Source organism: Marmota marmota, unplaced genomic scaffold (genome assembly GCF_001458135.2).
Source record: "Marmota marmota marmota unplaced genomic scaffold, marMar, whole genome shotgun sequence".
In the NCBI taxonomy this organism is placed as follows: Eukaryota; Metazoa; Chordata; class Mammalia; order Rodentia; family Sciuridae; genus Marmota; species Marmota marmota.
In genome coordinates this window covers 29,901,346-29,928,246 of record NW_025999990.1, presented here as the reverse complement: position 1 = coordinate 29,928,246, position 26,901 = coordinate 29,901,346, and the positions used below count along the sequence as shown (strand labels likewise).

Here is a 26,901-nt window from a genome sequence, read left to right as displayed (position 1 = left end):
TATTTATTTAAACATTTGGATCCATCATTAGCACTTGAAGTTCTCGTCACATAGAGCTCCAATTAAATCTTCTTGATTTGTAAAATTCAAAGTTGCATTGAAATTCCACAGGAGGCAGGCTAGTTCCATTAGATTTGGCTTCCTGCAAGAATTTAAATACATTCTAAATGTGATGTATACTCTTAATGGAATATTATTCAGCTTTAAAAAGGAATGGTTATTATGACATGTGCTAAAAAATGGATGAATTTCTTTCTTTCTTTTTCTTTTTTTGTACCAGGCATTGAACCCAGAGCCACATCCTTATTAACAGTGAGCCACATCCTCAGACAGGTTCTCCCTGAGTGGCTTAGGGCCTTCACCAAATTGCTGAGGTTAGCTTTGAACTCCTGATCCTCCTGCCTAAGCCTCCTGAGTTGTTGGGATTACAAGTGAATGCCACCACACCTAGCAGGTGAATGTACCTTAACGAAATTACCCTAAGTGAGCCAGAGGTAGTGGCACAGGCCTGTAATAACAGAGGATTAGGAGGAATCATGAGTTCAAAGCCAGCCTCAGCAAATCCTTGTCTCTAAATAAAAATATAAGCACCTTAGGTTCAATTTTTTTTACAAAATTGTAAAAAAAAAAAAAAAAAAAAAAAATCACACTAAGTGAAACAACCCAGTCACAAAAAGACAGTATGTTCCATTTACCTGAGGTTTTTATTTTTATTTTTTAAATACTTATTTATTTTTTGGTTCTTGGCGGACACACATCTTTGTATGTGGTGCTGAGGATCGAACCCGGGCCGCACGCATGCCAGGCGAGCGCGCTACCGATTGAGCCACATCTCCAGCCCCTACCTGAGGTTTTTAAAGTAGTTAAATTCGGAGACAAATTAGAATGGTGTTTGCCAGAGTCTGTGGAAAGGGGGAATTATTGCTTAATGGGTATTGAGTTTCAATTTCAGAAGATGAAAAAGTTCTGGATATGATTATGGTGACAATTGTACAACAATGTGAATGCCACTGACCTTACTTTAAAAAATGGTTAACATAGTAAATTTTATGGTGCATATTTTGTCACAATAAAAAAGATTAAAAAAAAAACAAAAAGAAATTTACAAAGTCTCCCTCTTGACTGTGTATCTTCCCAGAAATCTGAATATACACCCCACGTCCTTGCATAAATTACTTGATGTGATAAATTATATACTTAAAAGAGAAAAATCTACTTGTTTTTTTTTCAGGAAATTTTTTTCTTTGCAGTAGAGTTCTATAAGCTTTACTTATGGATAAATTTGTGTAACCACCACTAAAATCAGGGTATGGAATGGTTCCATTACCCCATAAAGAACGCCTGTTACCACTTTATAATGCTGTCCCCAACGTTAACTCTGGGAAACCACTTATCTGTTCTCCCCATCGTACTATCATTTCCAAAATCTCATACAAATGGAAACTTCCAACATGTAACCTTTTGGGTCTGCCTTCTTTGACTTAGCAAAATGCCTGTGACATGGACGTTGTTGCCTATACAGTAGTCCACTGTTGTTTTTTATTTTAATTTTTATTTCTTTAGTTGTTGATGGACTTTTATTTTATTCCTTTATTTATATGTGGTTCTGAGAATCAAACCCAGTGCCTCACACATGCTAGGCAAGTGCTCTACCAGTGAGCCACAACCCCAGCCCTAGTCCACTGTTTTTAATACATTGTAATGTTTCAGTATACAAACACACCACAGTATTGTTTTTCCATTCAACTGTTGAAGAACATTGGGTGCTTTCCAGCAGCTTGTGATTGTGAACAGAACTGTTGTACAGGTTTTTGTGTAAACTTAAGTTTTATTACTCTAGGGTAAATACAAGGGTCAAAACGCAGGCATGTGTTGACCTTTGTTAGAAATTTCCACATTGCTTTCCCACCAGCAATGTATGAAAGTTCAGTTGCTCCACATCCTTGCCAGAATCAGCTTGTCTATATCTAAAAAGATCCTACTAGAATTTTGATTGAAATGGAAACATTTATTATGTTGAGTTTTTTAACCAATAAATCTGATACATTACAATTTTTTAAAGTTTTCAGCATAAACATCCTGTACACATTTTGCTAAAATTACACACAAGCATTGCATTTGGTGTGTATGTGTGTGAAACTACTGTAAAAGCATATATATATATATATATATATATATATATATATTACATATATATATTACATATATATGTATATTTTGTGTATGTATGTGTGTGTGTATTTGTGTGTGTGTGTGTGTGTGTGTGTGTGTGTGTGTGTGTGGTGCTGGGGATCCAACCCAGAAACTTGAGCTTGCTGGGCAAACATATTATTTCCTAGCTACATCCCCAGCCCTGGAATTATTTATTTTTTGGAACTGGAAATTGAACCAGGGGTGCTTGACTACTGAGCCAGGTTTCCAGCCCTTTTTATTTTTAATTTTGAGACGGGAATCTCACTGAATTGCTTAATGCAAAACTAAGTTGCTGAGGCTGGCCTTGAACTTGTGATCCTCCTACCTCAGGCTCCTGAGTTGCTGGGATTAAGGTCTACGCCACCATGTCTGGCTGGAATTTTTGTTTTTAAAATTTAGTTCCTAATTAGTAATTGCTGACTTTTGTGTGTTGACTTGATATTCTGTACAATGCTAAACTCAGTAGTTTTAGGAAGGTTTTGTTTTTTTTCCCAGAATGGGGACAAAACCGGGCCTCATGTGTGCCAGGCAAGCATTTTACTAGAGTTATATCTGCAGCCCTCCTGGGGATTTTCAATATGTCATCATGAATAGCAACAACTTTATTCATTTATCCAGCTTACATGCATTTAAAAATTTTGGAGGATGATTTATTGGGAATTGAACTTTATCACTGAGCTACATCCCCAGCCCTTTTAATTTTTTTGAGACAGTGTCTCACCAAGTTGTTGAGGCTCACCTATAACTTGGGATCCTTGTATGTCAGCCACCCAATTAATAATTTTTTGCCTTATTTTGATGGCTAGGATTTCCAGAACAATTATTGAAAATGTTTGGTGAGAATGGACATCCTTACATCTGCTTTTAGAGGAAAAGCGGTTCTCTTTTGCTAGTCTGATGTTAGCTATAGTTTACTGAGTTTTATTTTTCTCAATCATAATTGGTTACCTTTTATCAAATGTTTTTTCTGCATTGATACACTCATGGAGTTTTTTCTTCTTAGTCTTCAGTTTTCTGGTCATCCTTGTCAGGTTTTTATATCAGGGTAATGTTGTCCTCATGAAAGGAGTTGGGAAGTGTTCTTTTCTCTTTATAAAGATTGTTTTAATATTGGTGTTATTCTTCTTTACATATTTGGTAGAATTCAACAATGAAGTCAGAAATTTATTTTCCAGAGGCTCACTATAACTTGTTTCTTTTACTAGTTACAGTACTATTTATGTTGCTTATTCATCTTAGATGAGTTTTACTAACTTGTGGTTTTTGAAGAATTGGTACATATGATCTAAGTTGCCAAATTTATATAAAGTATGCCCTTATCCTTTTATTTTGAACTGAATAAAAATGAAAATGCAACATATCAGAATTTGTGGGATGTAGTTAAAGCAGTGTTTAGAAGGAAATTTATAGTATTAAGATGCTTATTCTGCTGTCATGTACAACTAAGTAGAACAAATCAAAATTTTAAAAAAAGATGCTTATATTAAATACTTCAAATCAATATTCTAAGCGTCTGGTTAAAAATGAAAAACAAATTCAAAATGTATGAAAGAAAATACAGAAATAAATTGAAAAAAGATCAGAGAAAATGAAACAGCTTATTTGAGAAAAATCACTTTGATATATAGTTGAACTAATGAAAATAAACCTATTTGTTCTTAAACATATGGCCTGCTTTTATGATTGTGACTCTATTTGTCTCATTTTTTTATTCAAGATATCTTTATTTGTGTCTTTCCAATCAGTTTCACAATCCCCTCTCTCCTGAAGATCAGTTTTTGGTCTGGATCCTATAGCTCCTTCATCTTCCTATCATTTTTATTCTCCTACAGAGCTACAGGAAATACCTGCTTAAGTCTTCCACATACCCACTAATGGGTTCACACTGAAGTGGGAACCATGGTTCTATTCATCTTGTTTTGGGGGACAGGTCCAGATACCCCCATCTTCAGAATCTCTGTGGACAACATACAAGTTTCTATGCTCTCCAAACTCCTAGATGAATATTTCCAGCTATTATAGGAACTTCCTTATCTTGCACTAATCTAGCAGTGGCACTACAGTAGGGTCTAGATGTTTCTGAAGCAGAGTAATCATTCAGCTAAAGGAGCAGATGCTTTATTTCATCCTTACAGGTGCTCCCAACCAAGTAATTATTTTATTACTCATATTCCTTTTTTTTTTAAAGTTATAGTTGGACACAATACCTTTTTATTTTATTTATTTATTTTTATATGGTGCTGAGGATTGAACCCAGGGCCTCGCACGTGCTAGGTGAGCACTCTACCACTGAGCCACAACCCCAGCCCTTCCTTTACTCTGTTTGGGTAACAGAATGCTGGTCTCTTAGAAGGTCATAAGTAGGAGGTGGGACATTGTTCAATTGTTGTTGATTCTCATTAGAATTTAGACAAATAATACTTCTTGCCAGGTGTAGTGGTGTACACCTTTAATTGCAGTGACTTGGGAGGCTGGGGCAAAAGGATCACAAGTTTCAGGTCAGCTCTGGTAATTCAGCCAGACCCTCAGCAACTTAATGAGACCCTGTCTCAAAGTAAAAAGTAAAAAAAAAGGACTGGGGACATGGCTTAGTGGTAAAGTGGCCCTGGGTTCAATCCCAAGTACCGAAAAAAAACTTAAAAACCTCTTTTTTCTCATCTTTTCGGGCTGGCTGTTTAAAAAAAAAAAAAAAGGACACCTGGGAAGAAACTGTGGACCAATAGCCTTTGAAATACCATTTATGATAAAGAATTTAGAACCAGAATAAGGTTACCCCTAAAATAATATATAAGTAATCCAGATACTATAATCTAGATTATAATTTAGAAAACCAGATTTATCAATTTTACAGAAACAGAAAGTAGAATGGTAGTTACCAGGGTTGGGGGTGGGAGGGTAAGGAATTATTGTTTGATGGGTATAGAGTATATTTTGCAAGATGAAAAAAATTCTGGAGGTCCAATGCACAACAATGTGAATAGATTCAACACTACTGAAATACACACTTAAAAATGGTTAAGATAGTAAAACAGAATAAAGAAAATGTGATATCTGATATTGAGTTGACAAGAAAAATTTATTTTGTAGGAAAGAAACATCTAGATATTGCCACAGATGGCCCTGGTATGTCCACAGTACCATATATAAAAGGACAATTGCTCACAATGACAACACTGAAGCACTGAACGATACCAAAGTACTTTCCGAAATCCAAGAAGTCAAATTACACTTAGAATGGGTTCTGATGTCCTCACATAGATCAGTTTTAATACTCTGACATTGGGAAAACCAGATAACCAATCATTATTATAGCTTTTGGTGATATATAACTTGGTGATAAGCAAGTCTTTTGGTGATAAACTTACAATACTCATCTGCCATATCTCCACACAAATAGTTAAAAATCCAATTTATTGGTCAAGTGACATATTGCTTGAATTCATTAAATATATTTGGACTTCATTTATACAAACCAATGTACAATAAGTTACCATATGAAAAGTGCTCCTGTTTTTATAGGATCGTTACTACTTCGGAAAAGATGTGTATGAATGAACTCTATACTACTTTTGCCTTTTAAAACTTGCATCTAACATTTCTGTTCAATATTACAACCAATTTTGTGATTCTTGTAAGAAATCAACAAGTCTTCAATTCTCAAATTCTTCTCTTTTCTTCCTCATCATAGCTTAAATTCAGTACAGATCAATAGGTATCTTAGGCTTTGTGTACATTCTTACTCCTTAACACCAACAGTTCTTCAGAGGCCTGAAATCCAGTATAGGAATTACTGGTTACATTAAGTTCTACAAAAAGCATTAAAAACATTTTCCCTGAAATATACAGAACATGTCATGCCAAGTCTCTTTTTTATACACTAAACTGGAAGTATTGGTGATTTGCACACATAGTTTACATTTCCAAAACAGAATAATTTAAACATTAAACCGTACCTTCTATTTTATTTTTATTTTTATTTTTTTGGTACCAGGGAATGAACCCAGGGGGGTTAGCCATTGAGCCATATCCCCAGCTCCCCCCTTTTTTTTTGAGACAGGGTCTCGCTAAGTTGCTCAGGACTTTGCTAAGTTGCTGAGGCTGGCTTTGAACTTGCGATCCTCCTGCTTCAGCCTCCTGAGTTGCTAGGATTACAGGCGTGCGCCACCACGTCCAGCTAAACCATACCTTTATGTTATTAACATAACTGACCTTATAAGCATAACAAATGGCAATATTCAATACAAAAATCACAAAATCCACTAGCTTTAAATGCTGCATTTTGTAGCACAAACTCATCTTCCTATGACCTACTTAAACTATTGACAGCAATATTTTTTAAGCTACTCTAGCATTCATATCCTAATTAGAAATTTATACGAAACACAATTTTATGCTCAAATATGGAAATAAGTAACATAATTCCAAAACCCAAAAGTATCCCAGCATTCTGTAAAAAGAAATAGCCCCAACGGCTACATCCATGGTCACTAGCATCATTGTGCAGCATCTCAGGTACCTTAAAGAGAGGGGGGGAAAATAAGAGTCAACATTTAAATTTTTAGAACTACAGATTAATTTTCCAAAAATTTTTTAGGATAGCATACCAACTTTTATTTGTAGTTGAATATACTATGGGCAATTCATGAAAATATACATGCTAACTCTAGGTAATGTTAATAACACTTCCTAGTAGTTTAATTAACAATGATTATTGTGTTTTGAGTAAGTGAAAATTTTTATTAGTCCAGTTTGCTCCACTGTGAAATAGAAAACTATATTGATTGTCCTGCTTCAATTGATTGCCTACATATCTGAACTAAACACAATGCGTGGCTCACCTGAGTTCAGAGACAGGAAACCTTACACTACATAAAGTTTCAGCAATAAGATTGGCTGAGATTGTTTATGTGAACTTTGGTGACAAAAGAATATATAACTCCTTTGACAATAAGGACACTTTCAGCATTCTGAAATACACACAGCATGCCAACAAGGTGGCTTGTTCTAGGTTTCCTACAAATCTATAGACAATTCAGTGCCTAATATCAAGATTCTACTGTAAAAAGATATATCAGAAGGGGCGAGTATTTATATGTATTTGGATATACATTAGGTAGCATAAAAATGTGCCTGTAATTAATCAATCACTCACTCAAAGGAATCTGTATTTTTATATCCCACTTTTAAAAATTTAGAATCATTTATTACTGCTGCATTTAACATAAAACCTTTTTGTGAATGAACTTTTACTGAATATTTCTTTTATTTAAATAGTCAATGTCTGACTTCTTAAAAACTTACCATATCAACCAGAGCGACATACATGAATAAGCCAGCAGTAAGTGCAAATATCCACATGGAAACATTTTCAGCATAATGACCAATGAAAATTCCTGTTGCCATCCCAAGATAGGCCAGCATGGCTGACAAAGCGTTGTAAAGCACAGCCTGCTTAACGGTCATGCCAGCCTTCAATAAAACAGCAAAGTCACCTTTAATAGAAAATAGGATGAAGTAAGTGCAAAGTCATTTTTAAGATACCTTCTCTGATTTAAGGAAATTCTCCAATTTTTTTAAGGGAGGCAGGGAGAAAGAAAGAAATACCCAGCGTTAGAGCAGAGTTAATCACTAGAAATCATCCTAACAGTTCTATAAACTAAAAAAATCTTTTACCAAAGTTTTCTTTTCTTTTTTTTTTTTTAATATTTATTTTTTAGTTATAGGTGGGCACAATATCTTTATTTTTTAGTTTTATTTTTATGTGGTGCTGAGAATCGAACCCAGTGCCTTACTCATGCTAGGCGAGCGCTCTACCACTGAGCCACGGCCCCAGCCCCCAAAGTTTTCTTGAGGCTTGCACTTTTGTCAGTGAATAAATACCATGAGTCTACTGACTATTGTGATTTTAATAAATACCATGAGTCTATTGACTATTGTGCTTTTGCTCTGCTTCAGGGAGCTTAGAACTGGCAACAAAGGGGGAGGAGAGGGTGGAGAGTACATATGAAATCATCAGCAAAAGATAAAAGCACAATATAATTATGAGCTAATGAGTGTAATGTTACAATTTAAAAGGCGAAAAAGAGATGGAAATAGTTCAAAGAGGCCTCATGAGGCATGACGGATCTAGAATATGGAACACAAGTGAGATATTGAGGCTTATGAGTCGAATAGTTGAACACATGCCAAGAAACAAAATAGAAAATGTTATCAGGGGTATGCGAATGAATGTGACCACAAGAAGAAAAACTAGAACACAAACTGGGATCCAAAATAACTATGAAGGTTTCAATTACCAATGACAAAGAATATTATTTAAAATACAACTCATTAGCCAAGCATAGTGGTGCAGGCCTATAATTCTAGCAACTTGGGAGGCTGAATTAGGAGGATCACAAGTTTAAGTCCAGTCTCAGAAACTTAGATCCTGTCTCAACACAAAACGAAACTAAAGCCCCCCACCAAATCTCATCAATTCCCTCTTTTTTCAGCTATAGTAAGATGCTCTTTCCTAACTTCCCTCTGTTAATGGAAGATGATTCCTTTGTATGCTATAGTTTCATTCACAGTGTGTGTATGAAGACAGTTCACTGATGTCACCAGTACATGACACAGAAAAATAATTGGTAGAGGAAGAGGGTAACCAGGTACCTCTTTGGCATACCCACACAGGCAACTGTGTACCTGTAGGATTCAGCCTGAAAACAAACTTGGCCAAGGAAGAAAGGAAAGCTGACTGGGTTAGTAGACTTATGGGAAAGGATGGAAGTTAAGAAGAAGCCTGCTGGAAAGCTCATCAGCAAAATCCAGCAACACATTTTACTCCTACGGCAAATACACTTTACATGGTCCTCTTCTTACCTAACTCATGAGGCAACTCATGACAAAACACAGCAACAGAAGTACTTAAACCACTTGACAAGCCTTCAGTGAAAGCAGCACCTGTATAAAAATCAACCAGAAGAAAATTTGCCACATGGGTTTGTGTGTCTTTTAATACTGGCACCTAAAGTGGGGTAAAAGAAATAAATTATATTTTGGCTGTACAACCTTCCTATCCTATTATCTTCTTAATAAGAAATCTAAGATTACATTTCAGTGGGTCTAAAATACACAGAGGAGCACAAACAAGTATGACACAGAAGGGAAGGTTCAACTATGCCTTAGAAAGAGAAGATCTTCTAAACCTGAGAAGTAACTGCTACTACATAAAACAATCAGGAATATAAAATAAACTGATCTAAAAGGTTTGGAAGAAAAACGCTTGCTATCAAGGGTGTAAATGTTTCACTGACCTCACTCAGGAATTCACTATATAATTAGACTTTTTTATATTCATTCTTTCATTATCTCACAAGGAGACTCAAATTGCTACCCCCCCTTAACAAAGCCAACATATTATACAACTGATCAGTTATCAACCACGACTGTACATTTGGACATTAGTCCTTTGTCTGCTTACATCACATACAACAGTTTGTGGAAGGAAGCACAACAGACTCCAGAGTATCCAGAGCCCAGGTTCATCTTGGTCTGGCTATAAAACAACACTGTCTCCTTGGACAAGTGTCACCTATCCAGACTTCAGTGGTCTAATTTGTAATTACTTTTATGATTCCTTCTAGATTACTAACATTTATAAACATTTTATTATCTACTAATTGTGGTGTAACAGCTTAATACAAAAATTCTGCAATTCTTCTTTGGATATATTGGTAACTGGACTTATCAGATACATGAAGATTCCTTTAGCATAAAAGAAAAGATGGAAAAGATTTTACCTTAATAAGCATAGACTTTATTACTTATAAAGGAACTTCAATGTATAAGGGAGAAAAAGTCCCACATGCTCCCTACAAGTTCTAGCCTGATGTTAAGACCTTTCTAGTGAAGAACTTTTGATGGTTCCAATTTATGCAACAGGCTAGGCACAGTTTCTAGCACTTAGTTCTGGCTAATATTTACTAAGTACTTCATTGTCAAAGTAGCCAAAGGGGAGAAAATTTTTGATCATCTTGGAAACCATTAATATCCTCATCTAAACTAACCTATTTTTTTTTTAAATGGCAAGATTTACTTTCTTTAATTTTTTTTCTTAGATCTTTATTTTATTTATTTATACGTGGTGCTGAGAATTGAACCCAGTGCCTTACACATGCCAGGCAAGTGTGCTACCACTGAGCCACAGTCCCAGCCCAAAACTAAACTATTTTTTTTGTTCAATTTGTTTAATGTAACATTTTCTGAGTCAATCAACAAGGAACAGATATATAGATGTATACCAATTGCTAGGCCATCGCTGAAGTTGTGCAGGCCATCCCCCATTATCACCATCCAAGCCAACGTGGCAATGCCAGCATCTTTCAGCTCCTCCCGAGAGTAGCGCTGACTGTGACTGTGGGGGTGATGGTTTTGGTGGTGATGGTGATGGAGAATATGATGGTAGTCATGATGATGGTGAATGAGGTCATCTGACTGGCCCAGTGTATCATGGAAATGTGAATGGCATTTGTTTTTGCACCCTCTGGGTACATATTCATTGTAGACTTCCTGAGGATGAGCATGAGCTATCATGACCTCTTCTTCTTCCAAGATTGCTGGCTGCTGAGAATCAAAGTGGGAGGGCTCTTGTGAGTCTGCTCGTAAATAGCCTTCAGGTCCTAGGAATCAACACAAAGGATATTGGGACAAAGTCAGAAGACTTCATTAATGTACCTGAATTAATGTAATTTCAGACATTACCACTGACAATTAAGGTCAACAAATGATCTTAAAGCATGATAACTCTCTTACACCTACTGGTCTAAGCATACATATTTGTTGATAAAAGAGATTAACAGATCTTAATGAATTTTAGAAACTGAATGATTTTTTAAAAAAATAAATTCTATTTTTATTAGTAAGAATTTTTTCCATATTGTTATTGGTATATTATAGTTGTACACAGTGGTGGTATTTGTTGTTACATATTCATACCTGCACACAATAACACAATGGTAAGAATTTATTATTATTATTATTATTAATCTTTTATTTATTTATTTTTGGTATCAGGAATTGAACTCAGGGGCACTTAACCACTGCAAATTAATGTATTCAAACATTAACCTTCAACAGCTATTTCTTCATTGTTCTTTAATTTCTTCTGCCTCCCTAGAGGTTAAAAGATAAATTTTTCTGATTATTTTGATCTGCAATACCACATATAAATAAAGTTAAAAAAAGATGAATTTTTCTGATTATAAAATAATCACATGATTATTTTTGAAAAATATATTATTAGATATTTAAAATATATTTTACAAAAATTTTTTTAGAAAAATACTGAAAGTTGAAATAAAAAATATGCATAATCCTGTCATCTGACTTCTTTTTTAAATAATAAAATTCAAGGAAAAACAAAATAATCTGAATTATTTCACCATCATCAAGAAGCATTTATTATGTGGGCAAAGAAAAGCAAATACCAACAATAAAGTTGTTCTTTATTTATTCTAGAATCAGTTTTTCTTTATCCTATAATCAATTTTTTTGAGGGCATCTCTGACCCCTTGGTCCAATTCTTGAGTAGCTACTTCCTCCCATTATTACAAATTTCACTGAACTCCATTCAAAAATTTGAGAGAATAGCTTCAGAAAGAAGAGTGAAAGCGTTTATCTTGATCTTTAGGAGAAAAAAACCCCAGCATGTTGGAAAATTTAGGGTGAACAGAAAACCTTACAGATAGGCAGTAGTAACCACAGAAGTTTTTGATCCTGTAGTCAGTCAGTATCCACTGAGCACCTATGTCATGCTGAGCATTTTGGCCCTGGGGATAGATTGAAGATAACAAAAATACCTGCCTTCAAGAAACTTAAGTATTTGTGGGGAAAGAGCCACTTAGCTAGGAAGTACTTGTACAAACAAGTAATCTGAGGCACTGGTAAGTACAAATTAGTAAAGGGTAACATGAAAGAGAGTGACTGGAAGATCTGTATTTGAGAGATGAGGAAAGCCTTTGAGGAGGAGGCATCTGAGCTTTAAAAGGATAAGAGGAATTTATATGAAAATCTGGGAGAAGGGCATTCAAGCTGAAGGAACAGTGAGTGCAAGGCCCTGAGACAAACCTCCTGTGCTCACTGTAAGAAAAAAAGGACATGAGGCTGGAGCAGAGTGAACAATGAGGGAGATGAAGGGCATGATAGGACTTCAAAGGAGTTTGATTTAAAAATATGAATCTTGAGGCTGGGGTTGTGGCTCGGTGGTAGAGCGCTTGCCTAGCACGTGTGAGGCACTGGGTTTGATCCTCAGCACCACATAAAAATAAATAAATAAAAAAAAATAAAGGTGTTGCGTCCAACTACAACTAAAAAATAAATAAATAAATGAAATTTTAAAAAAATTAAGGTACTATGTCCATCTACAATTTACATATATATGAATCTTAACAGTGTCCAACAAAAATGCCAAACCAACAGTCATTACAGAAAAACAGTAACTTCACAGTAGAGAAAGATGGGAGACAGAACCTGAGCCAAGTGATCAAAATTAGCACCACCTATAAGTGACAGAGCTTCATATTGGGCAGCACATCATGTTACTACAAAGGGTACAACACCCTTTGTTGTACTTCCTGCCCAAACTCATCATTTAATCATTAAAAGACATTAGACAAACTCAAAACGAGAAGCAATTAAATGGAACATTTGATTCTGAATTGTATTCTGGACCATTTTTTTCTTTTCTTTTTTTTTTTTTTGGTGGGGGTGAAGAAATTAAGATAACTGGAAAAAAACAAACAAACAAACAAACAAAAGAACAGAATAAGTTGTATAGACTATGGAATGACACTACACCAACAGAAATCTCCTGATTTTTTAAAAAAATATTTTCTTTTAGTTGTAGTTGGACACAATACCTTTATTTCTTATTTATTTTTATGTGGTGCTGAGGATTGAACCCAGGGCCTCGCACATGCTAGGCGTGTGCTCTACCACTGAGCCACAACCCCAACCCAGAAATCTCCTGATTTTGATAAGTGAATTGAACTGTGGTTATAAACAAAATGTCCTTTTTCATAGGAGACATACTCCGAAATATTTAGAGGTAAAGAAGTGTCACGTCTACAACTTATTCTCAAAGTAGTACAGGACAAAAAAATGTGTGTATGTGTATATAGACAGAAACAGAGAGAATGACAAATAAATTTAATAAATAAATAGGGCCGGGGATGTAGCTCAGTGGTGGAGTGGCTGCCTAGCATGTACTTGATTGGTCCTGGGTTCAATCCCTAGTGCAACAAACAACAAAAACCAAATATGTAATAAATAAGTAAACAAGGAATCTAAAATAGGGAAGGGGATATTAGAATTCTTTCTATTATTTTCAAATTGTTTCTTTTCTTTTTCTTTTTTTAAAGTATATATTTTTTAGTTGTTAATGGAACCTTTATTTATATGTGGTGCTGAGAATCGAACCCCATGCCTCACTTATGCTAGGCAAGTGATCTACCACGGAGCCACAACCCCAGCCCTCAAATTGTTTCTATAAGTCTGAACTGATCTCAAAATAAAAACCTGTAGGGATTGGGGATGTAGCTAGGTGGTAAAGTGTGTACTTAGCATGCATGAAGCCTTGGGTTCTATTCCCAACAAATCATCTCCCCACCAAAAAAATACAGAAAAAGAAATGTAAATATACACAGAAACAACTTACTAATTGAAAAATTTTCAAAATATGAGATACTGAAAAAAAAAAAAAAAAAAAAGAATATAATCACACCTCTTTCAAATAGTCTGAGTTGCCTACAAATCCCAGTGCAACCCACTCTGCCTTGTTCCTGGCCCTCAGATTCACTCATAGGGACTTACGATCATCTGTATCTACTTTCTCCTCATTTGTTGAAAGTTGAGATTCATACTTGGACAACTGCTTCTTAATCTCCACATCATCGTCATTTTCAGGTTTTTTTTGATTCTAAAATAGTAAGGAAAAGCAATACTTTGAAATACTTGATTTGATATAGGAAAAGACAATACAATTAACACATTTCTACCAGAATGAAAGCCATCTAAGGACAGGGCCTATAATGATTTGCATAGTACTTACTAGTGAATCTTAGGTACGGTAGCTGTCAGAAAATTAAAGAATGCCTCAGTAATATGAGATGTAGGAAAATCACACATTAATCCTCTTGAAACTAATACTAAATGCCTCCTAGATTATCTACTCTAGCTGTGGTCTTACACAAGCAGCACATCATCCCCTGGGAACGTGTCAGAAAGGCACACTCTTAGGCCACAGCCTAGAACTGATGAGTCAGAATTTGGATTCTAATTAGATCCCCAAGTGATTCATCCCCACATTAAAACAGAAACTCTACCTTAGGTTATTAATTTAGAACCAGTTAGAGGCATATCCTTCAGGCACTAGATGGTCTGCTACCCAACTAGGCATGGAAACCACATACTTCTCACAGTTTTCATAACTGAAAAACTATACTAAAATACTTTTCCTATCAAAACACCATTAACATGTTTTCTCTTTTTAAACAAGTCTCTGTCACAGCCTTGAAATTATCACTAGGCCTTTTTTTTAACCACCCCAAATACTGTGTTTGAGAGATTGTCCTTGAGTCAAAGCAACATTTATATTATATAAAAGTCACACTGACAATGGTATCTGTGTATTACCTACTTATGCAGAATATTTAAAATGATGAAAATTATCATACAAATAGTGAATTTCTTATTTGTACTACCTCTGAGTATGACTTAAACAATTGCCACCAAAACTGAGGTTATACTTTAGGTTTAACAGCATGTAAGGTATCTATACATTCTTAGGTTACAAGAGTTTTTAAACAAACATAGACCAAACTTTATATTTATCCCTATCATGGTGCCTCAGAGAAAGTACTTAGATATTTGTGAAAATAAATGAAATCAAGATTTTTTTTTTTTTTTTTTTGGTGCTGGGGATTGAACCCAGGGCCTCATGCATGGGAGGCAAGCACTCTACTAACTAAGCTAAATCCAAGCCTAAATTCAGGATATTTGAAAAGAAATTTTTTTTTGTAGTTGTGGATGGATTTTTATTTATTTTTTTATGCATTGCTAAGGATCAAACCCAGTGTCTCACACATGCTAGGCAAGCACTCTGCCATTGAGCTACAGCCCCAGACCAAATACAAGACATTTTTTAAAGTTTGATTTAAAACTTTAAATCAAAGTTACTTTTTGATTGACAAATAGTAATTGCATATATTTATGGAGTGAATTAAGGGTATCTTAAATAATAATTTTTGTTGGTGCTTTATTTCTCATTGAACAATGACTTTAGAACTTAGAGCTTAACAAATTCTTTTATTCCTTAAGTATTAACAACTTATAAATATTTCTGTACTAAATAATGACAGCTCAACATAAAACAAGATAGTTTCTGTTGTCAAGGGGCTTATCATCCATAGGGAGGGGATGTTACACAGATAATTATATAAGTTTTTGCTTGCAATCTTTGTTACATTTTACAAAACAAAAACATAGGGTGTTATTAGAGGCTATCATAACAAGACTTACATAAGTTTCAGGACAAGCTTTTGAAAAAGTATGATGATTGCACTAAGACTTAGGATAAGGAGTTTGCCAGGGAAGGGTGGAATAGGCAGTATTCCATGCAAGGCGAAAAATGAGGAGAGGGCTCTGAAGCATCAAGGGGCCAGCATCATCCTGGAACTAAAGGTACAAGGTGGCTGGGGCCTGGTAGGCCAGAGCGAGGGTGGCTAGGGACAAGGTTGAGGCAACAGAAGTAGTTCAGACGATGCAAACTGTGTTAAAAGTGGTAGCCTGGGGCTGGGGTTGTGGCTCAGTGGTAAAGTGCTTGCTTAGAATGCATGAGGCCCTGGGTTTGATCCTCAACACCACTTAAAAAAAAAAAAAAGTAAATAAAAAAATAAAGATATTAAAAAAAAAAAAAAAAAAAAAAGAAAAAGAGTGGTGGCCTTTGTCCACAAGGAAATGGGAAGTCACAGAAGGATTTTAAATAGTGGTGTATAATCTCATCATCTTTTTTTTTTTTTGGGGTGTGTGTGGGTGGGTACCGGGGATTGAACTCAGAGGCATTCAACCACTGAGCCACATCCCCAGCCCTATTTTGTATTTTATTTAGAGATAGGGTCTCACTGAGTTGCTTAGCACCTCGCTTTTGCTAAGGCTGGCTTTGAACTCATGATCCTCCTGTCTCAGCCTCCCAAGCCCCTGGGATTACAGGTGTGTGCCATGACACCCAGCTCTCATCATCTTTTCATTTAAACAAATCACTGCCAGCTCTGTGAAAACTGGACTGGGAGAGGAGGAAGAGAAAATCATGTGCACAGGTTAGTTAGGAGGTAACAGCTGTCACTAAGGTTAGAGATAATCAGGCCTAGATTAGAATGACTGCAAGGAAGAAGGGGAGAAATGGAAATACCATGAACTTATTTATTTAATAAAAACTGGCTGGGTATGGGGAAGAGAGGGATGTCACAAATGATTCCCTGGTAGCAAGTAAGTTTAAAGATGAACTCTTATGAGGGTCCAACTATATAAATATATATCTAGTATGAGATAGAGATTTCAGACTGACTTAAAATTATGCAATATAGAATCTCCCAGGAGCGTAGCTTGGCTTTCTGAAGGAAAATTCCAATTTTCCTTACTATGGTACTGAAGAACTCTCAACATTCACCATTTAATGAGTTTTTTTTTTTTTCTTTTTGAGGGAACAAGATTGGTATTAAGTATCAACCACTAACATTTGGATGTCCTTGACCAAAAATAAACTCAACATATTCAAACAAGGAATAGAATATATAATGTTTGTAAGACTCCCATGGAAAGACTGTGTCTAGAAATTACACTTACTTGCTGCCCCCTAAGTGCTTATATACTAGGAGATAGTAATTTTTTTAAAAATATTTATTATTTTTAGTTTTCGGCGGACACAATATCTTTGTTTGTATGTGGTGCTGAGGATCGAACCCGGGCCGCACGCATGCCAGGCGAGCGCCCTACCGCTTAAGACACATCCCCAGCCCAAGGAGATAGTAATTTTTGAAAAATATTTTTAGCTGTAGATAAGACACAATACTTTTCTTTCTTTATTTTTATGTGGTGCTGAGGACCAAACCCAGTGACTCCTATGTATGAGGCAAAGGCTCTACCACTGAGCTACAACCCCAGCTTGGAGATAGTATATATTCAAGCCAGACTGGTAAAGCAACTGGGAAAGGGGAACGTGGAAGATTACTTCCTAGATTAAAATAAAAAATAAACTGATGGGTATGGTGGTGCATACATGTAATCCCAGTGGTTCAGGAGGCTGAGACAGGAGGATCCCAAGTTCAAGGCCAGCCTCAGCAAGTTAGCAAGGCTGTAACCAACTTGGTGAGACCCTGTCTCAAAATAAAAAACAAAAGTGCGGAGGATGTAGCTCAGTGGTAAAGTGCCCCTTGGTTAAATCCCCAGAAACAAGGTTGGGGGTGAGGGGCAGTGAGGAAGCAATTCACTTTTTTTTTTTTAAGTATTTTTTTTAGTTGTATATTTCAGATGGAAACAATATCTTTATTTTATTTATTTATTTTTATGCGGTGCTAAGGATCAAACCCAGGGCCTCACTCATACAGGGCAAGTGCTCTACCACCGAGCTATCACCCTAGCCTGGAAGCTATTTTTATTAGTACTTCTTCCCTCCAAATTTAAGTCTACTAAAGAGAAGGTTTAAGGCTGGGTGCAGTGGAGCACTCCTGTAATCCCAGTGGCTCAGAAGGCCAAGGCAGAAAGATTGTGATTCAAAGCCAGCCTCAGCAACTTAGTGAGGACCTAAAGCAATTTAGCAAGACCCTATCTCTCAATAAAATTTAAAAAAGGGCTGGGGATGTGGCTCAGTGGTTAAGTGTCCCTGGGTTCAATACCTGGTACAAAAAGAAAAAAAAAAGTTCAAAAATTGCAATGTGAGATTTTAGTAACTGTAAAACCCATAAGGGCAAATGTTCATGGGAGGGAGGAGGCTGCTCTCCTGTTCACACATGCACTTGATTCCCACAGTGAGCTCAATGCAAGAATCAACTGTTAGTTTTCAAACCTCTTCATGCCAGTTAAACTTGTTACTATAATTGCACAATTTAATTACATGTTGCTCAAACTATGACATGATGTGGGAATAGTTACTTCTGTGAACATGTAAGTCCAATGCTTTTAAAACACTCAGACAAGTTGCTAAAAACAAAAAAACCCAAAAAACTATTAAATCATGTAAGATAACCACTGTATAAAATATTTAAAATTTCCAAGATCTAGATTCTACATTTAGAATAGCTTTACAAGTTTGTAACCTCTTCTTCAATTTTACAGAAACTAAAACGGGAAATTGTACATGAAATGTTGCATGGTTATTTTAAAAACATACATGACATATAATACAAAACTTCAACTCAAAGAAAATCCTGATCAACATCAAATGAGTGTAGATATTTTGTTAAATTAATGTGTCTGGGATGTGCACTCTTCACTTTAAGAGTCCCTTCCAATAATCTTTCAACTGACTTGCCTGACCATATCAGATAGAAAGGTAAATGACCTTAGGGGACTCAAAAGGTATTTTTGCCTGAAATAAAAAACTTAACTTGGCTTCATACTATTTCATGGTCTAATTTGCAAAGAGCAAGCCTGTGAAAGTCACATACCCTTTTAAAGAGAACAATCAGCTACTGGGTAAATAACTTAAAATTAAACACAAATACACCAGTAAGTATTTGTAACACTTCTAGTGTTGAAAACCCAGCTTGTGCCTTGTGTTTGGTAATTTATATGAATGCTTATCGTTGCCTTTCTTATTTTCCCATGAATTACAAGGAACAGTGAAGATAGAAAACTCCAGGATTATCAGAACTGGGGCTAGGGTTGTGGCTCAGGGGTAGAGTTCTCGCCTAGCACGTGTGTGGCCCTCAGCACCACATAAAAATAAAAAAACAAAGGCATTGTGTCCAACTACAACTAAAATATAAATTAAATAAAAAATACAGAACTGCTCTACAGGAATGTCCTCAAGAATAAAAAGTACCTTGAGAAGGTATAGAACCCACCTTGAGCAATGATCATATACCCTTCATGAGATACTCTAACAATCTAGTTAGAGTGCTACTCTAAATGAATGTCTGATGCAGTGAGTACTCAGTATACATTTTCTTACCTTTTTCTTCTTATCTTTAAATTGCTTAATCAATGTAAGTACGTGTTCAACAAGAAACATGAAATACAAGCCTCCTAGAGCCGTCAGACCTTTCCATGTAGAATCAAAATAGGTACTTTCTTCTATGTTTCGAGATGACAGATGACTGAAAAGTGGACCTCTTTTCATTTCCATTGCTGGTTCTTCATGGCTATGACTATGATGGTGACTTGCATGAGACTAAAAGCAAAATGATATGTAATTTGTACATTCATTAGTGTCATAAATGTCAGAAAAATTGGTTGGGTAGTAGGGTCAAATTTGAAATCATTTAGAATTAGGCAGTTAATGGGGTACTTCATAGTTGAAGAGACAGTAAAAATGAAATGCCCAAGTATGTTATGTACCATGCACTTAATAGAGTAGTGGATCTGTTTAGTGTAAAGACAGATACATTCCCCAGAAATCCTCATAATATGGATAGGGAGTATTCTCACTGTTTGACAAGTTGCCATAAACACAATTAACAGGGAAATGCTATATTTAATAAGACATTGTATCTACTGCTTATACTTCCAACTGAGAGGTTCATAATGGGGTCACCAGAATGGCCTTGTAAGAATCTAGTCTGTGTGTAGTGATGGTCCTGGCAGATATCTGAGATTCAGGTTTACTGACCCAGGAGCCAAAGCTGAGTGGAGTAATAACAAGCTATTGCTACTACGAGTGAGGGAACCCGATGTGGAGCACACTAACTGAGGCCACAGGGACACCCCATGCCAGGGCTACATCGTGTAGCATGTATTCCTGAACATCTGTCATCTGGTGGTCAGAGAGCTTGTCATAGCAAAATAGTTTTCTTTCACTATTGAATATAATATGAATTTTGTATGTCCTGGGAATGGAATGATTTCTTTTCTTACTTACCTGAAAAATCTCTAAGGGAAATTTAAAAAGTGAGATCCAAATATTTTTGGCCTGAAACTTATCCCAAATATTTAATGGACAAATAAACTCACTTTACCAAACTTGTTTTACTTAAGAATTCACTCATGTTATAAAGTGTGGAGTTCTAAAAATAAATAAATAAACAAATTCAACTCTGAAGAAAACCTCTAGGTTTCTTGGGAACATAAAGGTCATATATTTTATTTGTGTGGCTATTACATAAACAGATTAATTCTCATCTATCACTACAGTCTGTCACAGAACTAATATCTGAGCAGAATTTTTTTAATTAAGTCGGTTCAAAAAATTAAGTCCATATTTAGCAGATTTCCTTATAAAGAAAAGAAAAAAACAAGTATTAAAGTCTAGACAAAAATGTATATTTCAGTTACCAAATATATTTTAAAACTAAATTTTCTAAATCAAATTTCTAACATTTTATATGTAATGATACAAAGAATTCTAATATAAACCAAATATACACAAATATTTTCAATATTGAATAAAAACACATGGGTAGAACAAATTACTGTACTTACATGTGGAAGTAGGTGTAATAAAGCATCGCCACTCAAAGTCCCAACGGCCAATGCCACAAGGAAACTTAGGAGAAATTTGAAAAACACTCGATTCATGAGAGGCACCAAGATAACCCCCAGCAAAGATAGGAAACTGATGATGGAAATGGCTATAAAGCCACCAACCCAGGCTGTTGTAACAGAGCAAAAGAAAAACATAGTCAATAAACCTCTAAATGGAGACCTTTGAAGAATGACATAAAGCAACACTGAAAAACAAAAAAGTTATAAAGATACAAAAATTCAGTGCAAAAAAGACTGTGGCAATAGCACCATAACCAAAAAAACACTGACTGCTCAAAGGAACAAGCTGGCTGGTAATTAAGAACCCTCCAGGTGAGGGGAATAAGCCTAGTGGAAACGCTTCAAGTGGGGATAGAGGGAGGAAAAAAGCATTACCAAGGATGAATGCTAGCTCAAGCTTTTGGATTCCCATTATCCATAACAGCTAAGTTAAGAAGGCTGGAGTTGGGCAGACAAAGAGAAGAAAACAGGGAACTCAGTTATTTCCCCAGTAAATAAGGCAATTATTTCTTCCCCATTATTGCTTTTGAACAATGTGACCCTACATTACAACATGGCTTATCTTAATTTTATTTACCAAGAACTAGGCTCCTAAGCAGAAGAGATAAACTGATTTCCCCTCTAAATAGTATATCATGATATTTAAAAAGCCCAAATTTGAGATGATCCTGATATCTCCTGTGGGATGATTTCCAACAAATCACCATATAAGTTTTCTTTCTTTTTTTTTTTTTTTTAAGGAGAGATTAACATACTTTCTTTCTTCACATATAGGGCAGAGAACAACTAAAATGATACAGGTAGAAATGTGTTAAAGAATGAATAGATGCAAATATAAGAACAACATAAATGTCTCTACTGGAAATTATTTTTTACATAAAAAATGCAATTCTACCTATTTGTAAAGAATAGGTCTTTGGAGGGATTTCAGCTTTCTTTTCACTTGTTGTATGAATCAGACAAGACCTAGCATCAATTTGATTGATGATGGCTGGGCAGAGATAGTTGAACTCAGTGGCATTCAGTGGAATTTGGATGCCCATGCCATGAGATGTAAGCAGCTTTGAAGCATTGAAACACTGAAAGAAACAAAGCAGTGAGTCACCAAAAGATATTACCTTTAGAGAATCTGAAAATTCATTCTGACAAAACATCACCTTTACCTTATTAAAGCTATTTCTTCATTTGTTTAAGTCAGTGCAAGTTAAAATCAACTTTTGTTTTCAGTACTTTGGAACTTGCCTCTAGGTGTGTGGAGATCCTGTGTCACATGGTGATATGCTACCCTCTTCTGCCTACTTGGGAGAAGCAGTTACATCACTAGTCACCTAGGGAGAAAGCCTCAAGTAGAACAAGCTTGGGGATAAATGGAGATTCACAAGCCTGTTAACTCATTGTATAAACCTATTAAGGAAATGAGCTTTAATTTCGAAATGGGGTTCATTAGAGATTGAGAAATATATTTTAGTACAAACGCTATCCTACTTGGTCCAAACAAGCCCAAGACATGTTGTTCTCCCAGCAATGACCCTACCTGCAAAAACTTAGCTCAGTTCTGTCTACATACCTGGCAAAATAATGCTCTACAATGAGAATATTAAATTATTCAGATTATGCTTGTGGAGGGCAATGCTGGTTAATAAATGAACTTGTACAGGCACGAAGATGTTTTGAACAATTTAATTGGATGACAAGCTCAGTTTGAAGAGAAACTCCTCTGTGCCATTTAATCTCTCCACCAAAGGAGTGGGGTGAGGTGGAGGGACTCAGAACTGGCTTTAGTACCTGTTTCTCATCTTCTGTAAAGACATTTCAAACTCTCATAATTCTTGGCCAATCCTACTCAAAATGAACTTCATCACCAGCATTGCTATGGCAACAGTGAGATTCTCCCAAACATGGTACAGTTATATGCTGGTTTGAATGAAGTACTTCTTTCTTTCTTTCTTTCTTTTTTGACATCTCTCAGCCAAGGCGAATTATGAAGAGTCTGAAAATCTATTTTAGAAAAATCCTGTGAACTCAAAACCTTCTGATGAGATCTTTCACTTGCTCAGCCCAAGGACATTCTTGGTAACTACTTAATTTCATGCATTTCACAAATCATTGTGATTCTTCTGTCAAGGAGGTACCATAGTTTCTCTCTGATGTTCTTAAACCCCTTTCAACAACACTTTTCCCTAAAACACAGATTGTAACTTGTACTTTTTCAACCCTCCATTTTCTTCTTCTTTTTTTAAATGGTGCTAGGAACTGAACCCAGGGCCTCACACATGGTAGACACTCTATCACTAAACGACATCCCACTCCCTGCTATTTTTCATTAATAATATTCACCTTTATAAAGACTCCACCCCAAAATATCTTTTTTTAGATATCTGTTTTATTTTTACTTTACATTGCTTATAAATAAGACAGAATAGCAGCGACAATCAGACGAGCAATTTTAATAAGGAGTAGCATTTATCTTACCTCTTGAGTATTGTCATTTATGTTTCTGGAGTACACAAAGCCCTTTCTGGGCTCACTCACAGACTCATTGATTTTCCTACTAGCCAACCGGCCCACCCGGGTCTTTTCTGTGATACTGGGTGGGGTGGAACTGCTTACGTCTTTGGGGAGTTTTCCAGATTTCAGAGTCTCTACTGTCTCCAAAAAGTGAGTCCCTTCAGAGACAGTGTTATACACAGTTGAGGTCACTACACTGGCACTGATGCTCTCCTTGACATTTCTTCTACCATCGGTGTGTTCTGGTCGGTGAGATCCTTTTCCCTGGCTGTTTCGAGGATCTTTACTTGAAGCATCAGAGTCATGGTCTGGGCAAAGAGCTTTCCGACTATTTTTACCGGAAGCAGCATGATTCCTGTGAGAGCGACGGTCGTGGTCAGGATGATGCTCGTGGTCGTGGTGTATATGGATTCTTTTAATCTTATCTATGCCTATATTCTGAAGCAATTTTCTGAACCCTTCAACTGATAAGGAATTGTTCTCCCCATAGCGGTAGAAGAGCTGTTGCACATGATGTTGCTGTGTGGTAAATGCCAAGTCAACATTAATGCCAGATTCCCAGTTTGGACTGATTTTCTCAGTGGTCTGAGAGAAAGCAGCTGCTGATTCTAGTTCTTGAAGGAGATTTGTGACGGAAAGGGCTAAGATCAGGACCAAGATAAAAGATAAATTCTTTGCCATTGCACCTTCCTAGAAAAGAGAGAAAAGAAAAACTCTCTACCTCACTCCTGTAACAATTTGAAACTTCATGCTAAAAATGAATGTATAATGTATGGCCATACAACCTTAAACATGTCTGATCACATTTGAAAATGAATGTCTAATCATATAAGGTTTACACAGAATCATTTAATATGATTAGTGTGGTGCAAGGTACTGTGAAGATATGGAGAACTAGAGTTCTAGGGTCTCCCCTTGCATTGTTAAAACACAAAAAGCAAGTGGAGAACAGCTTAGTGCTAACAGGCAACTAATTTAGCAACTAATTCAGACATTCCTGTAGCCACAGCCATACTGGTAACTACTTATTGTGCTGGGAACAGTAATTCAAAACAAAACCATACTTAACTAACTCCACCAACACCACCATTTCATGAAAGAATCTTTTAACACACACACAAAGTAGAATAATCATCTCAGAATTCACATTTAAGGGCTGGAGTTGTGGCTCAGTGGTAGAATGCTTGCTTAGTACATGTGAGGCACTGAGTTCGAACCCCAATACCACATTAAAAAAAAAAAACTAAACTAAATAAACAAAATGAAGTTATTAAGAAAAAAAGAATTCACATTTAAAATTTTTCTTAAACTGATAATAGTCTCCTTATACATAAATTCATTTAAGGTCCCTTTCCCTATCCTACACCTCAAAGGTACTTAATTTTACCATTTTTCGTGTTTTTTCATGATATTTTATAGCCATACTCAAATAAATGTGTACTTTAAACACACAAATGAAATCTTTCTCCCTACCACTCAACAATGAATTAGACATGTCATGTCAGTATACACAGATTACCCTAATTCTTTTAAATGACTGCATAAGAGCTCTTTAAATAAATTAAACTCCATGAAAAACTCACTATCTTATTCTTATATTGCTACAAACCAGTGAAAGTTTTATCATAAACTATTACTCATTCTCATAATAGTGTTTAGAACACAAACACTATTCCCCAAAGAGGATTTAGAACGTGAGTTGGGGCTTAAAAAGCAGAGGAAGGTATCCTCAGCTCAGGACCCAGCAAATGTTCAGGACCAATGGTAAGTGGTGGCCAAACCCATGTCCCGGAAAAGACACAGAGAGGGAGTTTCACTAAACAAAAGCAAGGGGCAACCAGCTATTCTACTTTGGATCAACTCTCATATTCATGACCTCATCTGAAAAGCCTATGATACCTATTTTGCAAGCTGAATGAGGAAAACACAAATGAATGATGCGGCAGTACTTGTTAAACTCATGTCTTGCCCAAGTGCTGATTACCATCCTGGGAGCAGTGGTATAAGTAGGGTAGGACTTCATGGGTAGAAGTTTTGAGAATTCATCTATCAGGCAAAAGATAACCATTAAGAAATCATTCCAACAAAACAGAGAGGGGTAGAGGGAGGCAAACCAGTGAGGGGCCAGGTGAGGGGTGGGTGGGGACAAGAACAGAGGCAGCTCCAGGCAGCTTCTTGCATTCCTCCAAGGAGAATGGGGAGGGCAGCCTCAGACCCATCTCTGATCTTCTCCTGGGCAAGTTGCTTGTGTCGGAGGGAAAAAGAAAGCCAAAGGAAATGGCCTTGAAAAAAAGGGTCAGTGGTGACAACGGAAAGGGGAGCACAATGCTTTCTTTCTAAGGGCTTTTTATTTTTTAAAAAGTCAATTCTTCTTTGAATATGGGAGAGAGGTATGACAGAATAAAAAATATATATATAGAAAAGAGACAAAAAAGGAAGGCTAAGAAAAATAAAATAGTAATTTAAAGTTTTGCATACTTGCCAGGCTAATCACTCTCCCAACTCTGTCACTCCCAAATTCCTGGGAAATCTATAAATCTGAGAGTAACCATAAATTCACACACTTATGAAAATTACTGTTAAATCAGCCTGTGCAATAAACAGGTTAATCAAAGAGGGGCATGATATTTTAAGGAACCTATAATTTAGGGGCTTTCCAACCAAATTATCTGACCAGAATAACTGATCAGATAATGGAGATCGCGTCGGCCTAAGGATCCTGAAAACGACCACACCATTGGAAGCTGGTCTTGTGATCACCAGCCTGATGTCATCCCTTATATACCTTCCCAAGCTCACCCCTTAGCAAGTTTCCTTTAAAAGAGGAGCAGGGAACCCCAAGCCGCGCCCCTCACTCTCCAAAGGGCCCGGCATTCTCCTTTGAAACAAATTTGTGTCCCGGCGTGTGCTAAAATTCTTTTCCATCGCGAATGCCCAGGTCCCCAATTGTCCTGAGTCGAGGTTTCCCCCGCTCTCCGGGAGCTCCTCGAACGCACCTCCCGTGACAGAAGGAAAAGTACAGACCATCTCCTCAGAAAGTCCTCCGCTGGACCCCGATGCCCATCTTCCCACCCAAAGCTGGGAAGACCCGCTCTCCAGGTGCTCCTGGCGGGCTCCCTCCAGCATCCCTTCTCTACAGTCCCGCTGCCTGGCCCCAGGACCCTGTCTCTGTTAATCCCCCGCCTGCAAGGCTCCCTTCCTGCCGCCTCACTCTAGAACTTGACGGACTCACCTCTCGGCGGCCTCGCCGTCCCACCGACCGGCCCCTCGCGCCGGTTCGGTTCTACGCGGGCGGTTCGAAAGGATGGGAACCGACCCGTGCTTATCTCTCCCAGAACCTTTACAGGGCACAAAGAAGCGACAGTCTCATCGGCCCGGCGGCCCCTCGGTTCGCGGGTACCGCCGAGCAGCCACTGGGAAGCCGCGCCCCTGCCTCCCCGGAGCAGGACAATCAGTAATTAACGC

At 36.8% G+C, this 26,901-nt stretch overlaps 1 protein-coding gene across 1 annotated transcript; it reads right to left on the bottom strand.

Annotated features, from left to right (window-relative positions):
• Positions 1-5,250: 5,250 nt before the first annotated feature.
• Slc39a6 (solute carrier family 39 member 6) lies at positions 5,251-26,901 on the bottom strand. Its single transcript, XM_015482427.2, has 10 exons — positions 26,669-26,901; positions 23,401-24,126; positions 21,824-22,007; positions 20,866-21,035; positions 19,400-19,618; positions 14,044-14,149; positions 10,476-10,853; positions 9,055-9,135; positions 7,495-7,685; positions 5,251-6,709 (listed from the first exon to the last, which is right to left on the bottom strand). The coding sequence occupies exons 2-10, from the start codon at positions 24,115-24,117 to the stop codon at positions 6,557-6,559; spliced, it is 2,199 nt and encodes a 732-aa protein (XP_015337913.1). The 5' UTR covers positions 24,118-24,126; positions 26,669-26,901; the 3' UTR covers positions 5,251-6,556.